Source organism: Thunnus thynnus, chromosome 22 (assembly GCF_963924715.1).
Source record: "Thunnus thynnus chromosome 22, fThuThy2.1, whole genome shotgun sequence".
NCBI classification, from domain to species: domain Eukaryota; kingdom Metazoa; phylum Chordata; class Actinopteri; order Scombriformes; family Scombridae; genus Thunnus; species Thunnus thynnus.
In genome coordinates, this window is record NC_089538.1 from 15,860,931 (window position 1) to 15,871,841 (window position 10,911).

The window sequence follows — 10,911 nt, forward strand, 5'->3', positions numbered from 1 at the left end:
AATATTGATTTTGCCCATTTCTTAAGCAAAAATCCTAAAACTTGGCTGGTTGCAGCTCCTTCAGTGAGAGGACTAAAAGCTTTTCTGTGTCATACATGATAGTAAATTGAATATCTTTGGGTTTTGGACTGTTGATCAGACAAAACAAGACATTTGAGGACATGACAATAAAGTCTAAGAAACCTTAATTGGCATTTTTCACTATAATAATTGGCAGATTAATCAATAATGAAAATAATCATTAGTTGCAGCCCTACACCCAACCCCAGTTGGGTACAGTGAAGGTACAGGACAACGCAATGTTTTAACCAACAAGGTCAAAATGATTTAGTCTCTCTTTCTTTTTTTTAATCCATATTGTGAATATGATGTAAATATGTTAAAAAATGTGTGTCTAATATGTTCTGTATGGGCTACGACCTTTTCTTTAGGACTCTCTTTATGTGTTTGTTGCTCCTATATATATCATATATATTTATCATTATGCAGTTTTACGTTGCATTTGAATCAATCTGCACTTAAACGTCACAATCACACAACAAACGTTGGATTTCACAACACGTTCACACACATTTTATGAGTCTGTTAATTGATTTTGAACATATGGAAATGTAAAAAAATTATAAAACAATACATCACAAACTTTAAAACCCTGCTTTTAAAAACTGAAAGTAAAAGTATACATGATTTGTATTTGGTAAAGTCCTTTACGTTTGCTACAAATTATACCTCATATAGTCACAGGACTTGACTGTGTGAGTGATTTTCTGTTATATTGAAGTCAGGTAACATTACTTCTGCTTGAGTAGGGTTTGTCTTTACACCTTCTACCTCTGTGAAAGAGTACGCGTGCTTGTGGGAGGAAGGTTTCAGGGTTACTGCACAATGTGATGCACTATAAAAGGAACTCTACTTGTTCACTGATGACGTACTGCTGAGAGGTTTGTGGGCAGACAGAGGACATGAACAGGAAAACAACGAACTTGAACAGGAAAAAGAATGCAGTCACGAGAAAAAAGTAAGACAGAGACAGACAGAGAGAGAGAGAGTAAAAATGAGCTTGAATAGTGATGAAGCAGGCGGGCCATCGGGCGAAGCGGAACCTGTAATCTGCTGAGTATGAGATGTAGCAGGACACAGAGTGGGGTGAAAGAGTACAAAGAGGGAGGAGGGATGAGATGCAGAAGGGGGAGAATAATGCCCTGACAGATTCAATGAGCATCAGAGTGCCAGGCAGTTTACACAGAAGCTGAAAGATCGGAGGGACGGACAATTGAGTTCTGGTCCCACATGAAGCCACCCGAGCCTCCGGACGGATTCGCTCCTGTCTGATGGCGCTCTGACAAAGTAGAGGCCGGAGGTCAGGAGCCACCAATCAAGATTCAGCTGACTGTGCTCAGACTGACTGTGTTTGAAACCGGCGGCCAATAAAAAGCGGTCAGGGTCAAAGGTTGAAGGTTTTGGATCATAACTGACATGAATGGATGATAGGCTGAGTGCAATTTTACAGTACAAAAGTCAAAGGTATGAATGATGAAGTGCTGCTATAACTTAAGAAGACAATCAGCTTTTATCTTTTGTCGGTAGAATCCCTTGCAGTTTTATTTCCAGATAAGTGCATAGTGTGTCAAACTATGTCCATTGTAGTTGAAACGGTACGACTCTTAAACAAAATTTTAAGCATTTCACTAATCGTTTACATCATTTTTTAAGCAAACTTCCACATATCTGCCAGTTCCAGCTTCTTTAATATAGGAATTTTTGCACTTTTCTCAGTTTTGTACCATATTAAATTGAGTATTTTGATATTTTGTGCAGCAATCTTTATTTTTATAGACCAAACAATTAATCAGTTATCCAAAAGAAATACAAACAATGATGAAAGTAATTGTTTGTTGCAGTTTCAGACATTGAATTACTGAATAAATGCACACCAGTCCTCTTTAAGCACTCATTTGAGGAAATGTTGATAAGATAACAATCAAGTGCAAAAACTGCCACTGTGCTAAAAAATACTGAATCTGTAAAAAATCTACAGAAAAATCTGAAAGACTGAAAGAACGAGGACGTGCAAATTTGTTCAACTTTAACAGATTCCACATGCATCATGTGCGAGTGCTGAGGACAACTTATGTAACTCCAGCTGCAGGTAAAAGATAAAAAGATGACAAACATGCCGTCTCTCCCCTGATTACACTGACATTTTTACGGGAGCAGAGGTCTTCAGTTCATGACCTTTGACCTCTGGGGGGGAAAGTAGCCCCTGTGCATTGACTCAGCACTTTTTGCCTACTCACATTAAGCCTCAGCAATATGAAAAACTTGGACGACTTATGAGAGGAAAGTAAAAAGGTAACAAGCTGCTTCTGGAGGATTTGAGTGAACTTGACTTTGGGTGCATTTATGAGTGAAAGCAAACGTGTTCACTTGCATGTTGTGTGTTCATGTCATGTGCATCGTCGCACACAAGTGTGTTGAGACATGCTGACTAATGTGGAATCTTCAGGTTTCCTGTTCTCCCTTTTGCCTCCAATCAGGCAAAGGGGGGACAAACTGTTGCCAAACACTCTCTCTAAACTTGACCTTCATCTTTGACCAAATGAGCATTTTTTTTTATCAACTTTAGGAAGAAATGGATAAAAACTACTAAAATCTCTTGAGGGAGCCTCCATCATGACGTCTCTTTGTCATGTCTCTGGAGAAAAGCTTCCCCTTTTTTACAAATCTCTGCAGGCCTCAGTTCCCTTACAACAGGATATTTTGATTTCCTACATTGTTATTGGACTGTTGTTTCATAAAGGAAGAGGTTTGGTCTCAGACATGCTCTCGGAGCTGATTTCTGTTCCTCTTGGACTGTTTGATGTCATCTGACAGCAACAGGCCAAGGCTCCATTTCGGACTTCACAGAATGTATTTTTATAGTTTTAGACAGTTGTTTTAGGTGCCATTTAGGTTATTTCTAGGATGCCTAGGATCTTTCATATGAGTCATGTTAGAACATTTTATTTATGATTTTATAATCACATTAGTGTTTTGTTCTGATGCAGATTGATTCTGATGATTCTACATGCAGATACGCGATCCATTTTGTGATGCTATAGAAAACACTAAACCTTCAGAGTTTATATTTTGGTTTCTTAATAAGGGGAGTCTAAACATGCAAACTCTAAACCTGTGAGAAATTAGTTTATTAGTTATTTATTTGAGCCTCCATGACACACGATTGGAAGCCATTGCTCAACATCTCACAGCAGCAGCAAACTATGAATATTAACAAGTATATATGTGTATAGTATATATATGTAGTATTTATATATATATATGTGTGTGTGTGTTTTATCACAGCATTATACTATAACTTTTATCAGCCTTTATAAAGCCCAGTAAGATCAGTCCTTGCATTTCCTCCCAGTTATAAATCCCTGTTCAAACAGCCAACAAGCTGAGACAACCTGCTGCTTGGCCCTCATCCAGACCCTCACACACCCTGCAGGCATGTGTGTGTGTGTGTGTGTAAGAATGCTAATAATAAAATCAAGGCTATTAGATATGAAGACAAACTGGGTCGACTCCATCTTTTTTTCTTTTTTTTTTTTTGTATTTTGAATGTAACCGAGGTTCATCAATATTCCTACCAATTTAAGGATTTTTGCCTCTGCAGCACAATTCAATTTTTAAACGACAAGAAGCTGAACTGGATATTTAATTAAAGTGATGTAAATTTGAGTCTGTGCAGCAATTACATTCCAAAAGAAATGGAGTGGAGCCGAGCTCAGACATGGCTAAGCCAGGCAGGCTAATAAAACAGCATTACCAGGGTGGGGCCTTCTTCCAAGTGGCCAAAAGTTCACTTCTAATCCCAATTCCTGGCTTTGCACGTTTTTTTTTTAATTTTATGTGTGTGTGTGTATGTGTGTGTGTGTAAGTGATAAATGTCTGCACTGTACAATAGGCCATAAAACTGTTTGATGTCCTCGTGTGTTCGGATCTTTTCATGGAAACCCAGCGGGGCATGTTCATGAAGCCAAGGATCAGACGCGCGGCTGAGACCAGTCACCTGACCTCACGTCTCTCTCTCTCTCTCTCTCTTTCTTGCACATGACAGTGTGAGCTGAGCAAGCATGAATGAGCGGCTTGACTTGGTCAAGGAAGAAAGCCCCAGCAAAGAACAGTCTGGTGACTATACCAAGGTTTATGGACGGCCATAAAGATCCTTTAAGACGACATTGCCAGCTTAACTCTAGACCCTGTTTCTAAATAATAGGCCTAAGTATGAATAAAAGGAGATTAAAGTCATTAAATTATCTAAAAGTTACAGAGATAAGAGAAAGATGATGGCAGCGTGTTAATTTCTGACTTAAATGAGGCGTTTTATAGATCATAAATGATGAGTCAATATTTGCAATCATCTCAGGACATGATCATTGCCCTTAACTTGATGCGCCAGATGGTTTATAACACAGAACTATATGAGAAGTTGTCTTTGGCAACTGGCACTTTGAACAAAATACACGGCAGGTTATTGGATCCGCCTATCGCCGTCCATCACCATCTTACTTTACGAGGCAGCTGGTTTCACGAGATCGTGTCAGAGTCCTCACAGGACGCTGATACAAGTGTATAACTTGAAGCCTGACAAGATGGATTCTCGTGTGATCTTGTGATGTCGTGATCTCGCGAAATCCAGCTGCCTCGCAAGGTAACACTGCCCTGGAAAGATGTGAAATTTCAATATCAACATCAATAAAAATGTGTATAAATGAAGTTTAAAGGTAGCTTTGCTTCAAAGCTTCATACAGCAGTGCAGCGATAAGGCCGTTCCAGTGCAGCCTCAAGGATTTAGATAGTAAGTTAGAAACCGAAGAGGAACAAAGTCTTCTGAGAAACATTTCAATACCAAAGCTGCTCTTCATCTTCGCCTCTCTCTCTCTCTCTCTTGCTCTCTTTTTTCCCATCTTGTATCAAATCTCTTGGGAATTCCCGCGTGCACACGCTCTCACTCTCTCCCCCCCACCCCCCTCTTCTTTCCTCCTGTTACCGTGGAAACACATGAATGAATGAGTCATCCCCTCCCTTCCCTTCATCCCGTCAAGGTCAAAGAGAAAGACCACACACTGTCCTGACCCACCTGGACAAACCTGCACCATATTTCATCCCTCTGTGTGTGTGTGTATCGATCTGTCGTCTGATGGTGTTATCTCGATGTGCTTGTCGTCTGTGTTGAATGAAAATGACCACTCTCTCTGCCCTTGACTGGCCTTTGTGCAGCTATTTATTAGTGCTATTTACCCTCATTATGTAGATAATGTCAAGGTTTCAAAGCTGAAAGTTAACTGATTGTACTTTAACCATAAAATAAAGTAATCTGTGATACTGATAGTGCTGCTAAACAGCTTTTGATTTTTAGACTGACAGTAATAATACACGCCTTACATCTGTTATCTTGTTACACTGTCTGTATAAGTCCATACACATCTAAAAAGCATTTTATATACGGTGTAATCTGTAAAAATCACACTCAATCCCATGTGAATGTAAATTTCTGACACACACATGTCATGCATGTCAGTTAATACTGAAAATAAATTAATGTTCATGCTGAAATGTCACAATGCCACTCAGGAGATACTGAGGGAAAGTGGTGACTGTGCACGTGCTGCCGGGTGAACGTCAGTATCTCTATCTTTACGATGAAAGTCAGCCATGTTTAGATTATGCATTATCATGATCTATCACTTCAAAACATGAATATAGGTATTAAAAGTTCATTCTACCACTGAAATATTGCAGGTAAATTAAATTTTATTGCCCCACATTCCTATTTCAACAATGCAATTAAAGCTGTATCTCTCTGTCAAAGCCACTAAAACCCACCCAGCATGTACTTAATGGCAAATACAGGAGCTGAAGGCCAATTTGTGACATGCTGCCACTGTAGTCCAAGTAAGTCATGTGAGCCTACAAATTGCTTTGAATGTGCTAATCCTCTCGGCATCAGAGATGAGTGAGGGTGACGACATCATCATCGCTGGCCGGGCGACACAGAAATGATGAAAGCTTCCACTGATTAACGGCTGCAGCAGAGTGAGAAGTTGCTGGCTTCATTTTTAAAAGAGTTACTGTTAAGAACAAACCGGTGTGACATGTGTGTGTGTGTGTGTGTGTACGTGTGAGTGTGTGTGTGTGTGTGTGTGTGAGTGTGTGTGTGTGTCCAGTTTGGGGCAGGACACACCTTTGTGCCATCCTGATTTCTACTTGAGCAGTGCATGCAGGCATTTATGGTGTCATTTTTAAAAGGAATAATGTGTGTTTTATTCCAAACTAGTTGCACACACGTCTGAATGTATACAGAGAATAAGCACATTATCAATTCTGTAATTTACTGACTGCGTGAACGCACAACATCTTTATCTTGGGTTACCCACATATTCATCATAAACTTTATGTTCCTCATTTACTAAGTGTTGGAAAATGATCCCAGAGCATCATGCATACCTTAGTAAGGACTGACTGAAACACAGGTGGCTCTACATCCATCTTATTTATCCTTTTCTCTCTCTGTTTTCTCACTTTTACGCTCGAGCACATAACTTTCTCACACTGTGATGTATTAAAAAAGCAGCGTGGGTGTGTGGAGTTGAATTATTGTGTGGTTAAAACCATATGGCAGATGCTCTAGTAGACGTGACAATAGCGCAGACTTACCAACAATAATACCGCAGGCGCTCACAAGCCCGATCTCCTTCTTGAGCGCAACTCCTCCTCCGGACTCCTTCTCACCGGCAGCATCCTTGGCAGAGCCGGACGTGCTGCCTCGCTGTCTTGGACCGTCCGTCATGTTGATGGCTGGACTTGGGCTACCCGGCTTTTTTTGGCTGTCTTCTCTTCCTCCCGCAGCTCTCCCTGTGCGCTTGTCTCGCGTTGAGCTCGAGCGTCTCCTTGTGCGTAAAAACTACGTTGACCGACACGTGCTGCACTTATCTGATGAGGAGTTGTTATTGCGTTGTCAGCAACTTGTGACAATGAAGGGTTTTTCTTTTCAAAAATAAGGCAAAAAATGGAGAAAACAAGGGTGGGAAATGTAAAAAAAATATATATATGTATGTATGTAAGTGCAGCTGTTGAATGCCTGTTTTTACTTCACGGTGCAAAATCCGATTTGCAACTGCAACGTTTTGTCGAAACACAGTTGACAACCAATTGACTCTTGTAGTGGTGCCTGCTGGTGTCACAGGTGGTGCCACAGGTCGCACTTTAAACGCACGTCAAGTCCGGTTATGGAGCCAAACGCGCATATTCCACTGGCACCCCGCCAAAGTGAGGAAAGGAAATAACTTAAGTCTCTCACTTCTCTACCTCTGAGGTCATGAGCAAAAAAGCTCTCTCTCTCTCAAAAAACAAACAAACAAACAACAACAACAACAACAACAAAAACAAGCTCTCAGTGTTTCCTTGTTCCAGGTGTGAGGTGAAGAGACAAAAGCATCCTCTCTGCGCGCAACCACGAGCGCTCCGGCAGTGGACGAAAAAACAAGACTTTTAAAAGTCCTTCAGGTTTGTCTCGTGTACATCCGACCTGCGTTTAGCTTGGACGAGAGAGGTTGTATTTGAGTAAATATACATGTTCTCCCTCATATGAGTTAATGTAGCGCCGCCCCCTTTCTGCCTCCCTCTCCACCTCCTTCGACGCTGAGCTTGTTTTTCCTCCTTCAGCCTCTCCAGGACCCTCCCTCCTCATTTTTTTCTCCCCCCACACCCCTCCTCCTCTCCCCTCCAACCATCAGCTGTTCCTCCAAATTCTCTCCTGCTGCTGCACTGTACACCTTCCACATACATACAGAAACCCTTCCCCTCAAAAGGGCAGCAGCTTATGGTGGAAAACAAGCCTTCCTTTTCTTTCCATCCTCTCTGGTCTTTTGTTCACACAGTAGCACACACAACACACTCTCACTCACTCTTTATTATTCAAGATGCAGCAGGAGCCACAGTCTAAATTTAGCCCTCTCATCGTGACATCACTCCTCACTCTGCATGCTGCAAGACCGCTGGTGTGCTGACACCCAACATGTGTATGTTCACATATAGGATGAAATAGTAGACTCCATATATAGTGTTGTTACAAGTCGTGCTGCTAGTATTGGTTGTTATATCCTGAGTAAAAATGCATCTAACTTCTACTTTACCTTTTCAGGAGCAGATTTTAACCCACTTTGACCCAACATAAAGACAAAAAATGTCTGTCTGTGGTTTCTGGCCACACGGTGAAAACAGGAGTGGGATCATTTCTGCTTTTTTATCGTGAGAATGAACCTCACCAACATGCAAATTTTGCTCCGTATACTAAAGATCCTCTTTATACTGTGGCCTTTATCTTCTCCCTGATGTGCGACCAGGTGTTTTTGTGTACACACACAAGTCTACTGTCCACGCCGGGAAACTTAACAGCAGTTAGAGAAGCTTCCTGAATGCTTGTTGAACTCAGAAATGACGATGGACAGTACAAAATAAGTTGATCTACTGCATTCAAACTTGGGTTAAATGTATTTGACATCATTTATTGTGCAGCTGACAGTCCGTCCTTTCTCCAGCAGCACAGGTGCTTGCAGACGAGATCCTTGAACCTGAGTCCTTCAGGTAGCAACGACATAGTTAATTTTCAGCTTTCATCTCCCATGATTTTACGGGAAACCTCTGATTCATCAAACAGACCTGACCTGATCTATTCCTTAACAACTGTTGACTCATCATGAAAGTTAGTGCAGAACAAAAGGCAGGAGTTACATAACCTCAACTACTGATACCTGCGAAACCAAGCAAAGGCAGCATTGCGATGTGCTGAGTTGACAGAACAACAAGGTCACTTGAATCACCTCAACATACTTTGACTACACTAAAATACCACTCACATTCCAGTGTCACTTTAGTCCTGCAGAGTTAAACTGTTCCCCTGCCACCTCTGGCACAAATTCCTGCCTTTGGCTCTGTGCTGTTGTCCTTGCACTGTGCAAAGGAAGCAGGTTTGAAAATGACTAAAATACACCTACTCAATGGTGCAGGAAGGGGAACGCACTCTCTCCGGTGATAATGCTCACGCACGCTTCACATGCATGACCATTAAGAAACAGGTCAGTGGGACAGTTTGTTCACATCTGTAGCACGTTTTCTGGGTGAACAACCACGGCCGGATTTTGGCATCTTGTTGATATGATGGGCAAACTTCCTTAAAAGTCTTCTTTCTTTTGTGGTATGGTCAGAATAACCAACTGTAACCACTAAACCTCATTCATAGATGATGTAAAAGCTGTGTCCACAAAATAATTTCATTGATTGAATGGGATTTAAGATTAAATGGTATCTGTTGAATCATGTTGTTACACATTTGGCTGTTGATTGAGGGGTCAGACCAGTAGCTAATATGATGGAAGTTCCTCTTTAATCACAGCTACATAAAACTCCATAAAACCTACAATGGAATTGAATTTCCTTGTTAAAGACAAATAGATACACAATATAAAAGTAAGGGTGAATGAGTCATCCTGCCTCAAATATTTCATTAGTCTAAGTTTCAGTGGAGAAGGATCCTAAAATTATCATCATTATCATAAAATATCCACAACTCTTTACTTCTGCATGGTATTTCAACAAGATTTCAACAGTTATATCTTAAATGCTTCTTTATTTTTAAATTTAAATATGATTAAGGGAGGAAATTATCACCATTCTCTGCTGATCAATATCTCCCGTAGTTAGCCTTTGTGATCAAACACAATGACTCTTATTGATTCGGTTCTGATAGTGTTGATAGTTTTGGTTGTAGATGTGGAAGATACCTAATTTCATCTTCCCCACTCGCTGATTGAATCCGAATGCCCTCCATTTGGCATTGTTTGCTTGATTTAATTAGATTCTTTGTAATTGCATCATTTCTAATTACTGCAGGATCAAGAGTTCTGGTAAATTAATTACAAGATAATAGATTTGGGAAATGGACCACGTCACTTTTGTTTGAACATGGAAAGGTGAGATTAGAAAATCAAACAAGGAAAACAAACCCGAATCAAAGCCAAGATTTTAGGGAAAATGTTTGGATTTCAAAGGTTATGAATCAATGTCTCTCCAATCTTCATATATATTATGGCATATTATATATTTTTATTGAATTGTTAATTTATATCTCTTATAAATTTATTTCCCAACATGAAGTGTTGCTGTTTCAAAGCCACACTATCAGGAATTAACTTCTTGGATTCACTGAATAAACTTCTGGGATATACTGAATGATTTATTTATTTATTTGTTGACCAAAAAGTAGTAAAAATACCAGACTCGACCTTTAAAATACCCACCATGAGTTCTTTTTCTAAACTGTAGAGAGAAACTCCCTCCAGGTTGCTAAAAACACCAAATTCCAAGAAAAAAACATGGAGGATATGACCTTTAGTTTAGCTACCCGAAACTGAGGAAATTTCAACATTACTTTAATGAGCCTGTTTTGACATCAACTATGTCAAATTTTCCATTTTTGACTCCAAGAGGCCGTGAACTGGTAGTGAATCAGTCACTATTTAATGCCAACATGCTTCTAACTTTAATCAGAAAGCTCATTTATATCTCCGGTCCTTCAGGTTATGTTTGGGAACATTAAAGTTTGAATTAACAAATGTTCCCTTCATATTAACTTCTGTTAAATCAGAAGTTAATAATATTCCACTGACTTTAACTCGTCATGTGGCTGGCGAGCACTTAACAGCTTTAAGGAGGGGTCAGTATTTGCAGAGTTCACAGGTATTCTCATCAATAAATGGCTTGTGTTTGTTGGATGGGCGACTACCTGAAGGGATGTTCAGTATGTGTATGTGTGTGTGTTTGATCAGCTTATTGGACCATTTGAGCAAAGAGATAAGGCTCGGG

The 10,911-nt window shown here is 40.2% G+C and overlaps 1 protein-coding gene across 1 annotated transcript in view; it reads right to left on the reverse strand.

Annotated features, from left to right (window-relative positions):
* slc7a8a (solute carrier family 7 member 8a) overlaps positions 1-7,618 on the reverse strand; it is a 25,377-nt gene extending 17,759 nt beyond the window's left edge. Inside the window, exon 1 of the mRNA XM_067579017.1 lies at positions 6,706-7,618. Coding sequence (XP_067435118.1) covers positions 6,706-6,838 — 133 coding nt within the window. The 5' untranslated portion in view covers positions 6,839-7,618. The remainder of the gene's footprint in view (positions 1-6,705) is intronic.
* Between the last annotated feature and the right edge of the window lie 3,293 nt (positions 7,619-10,911).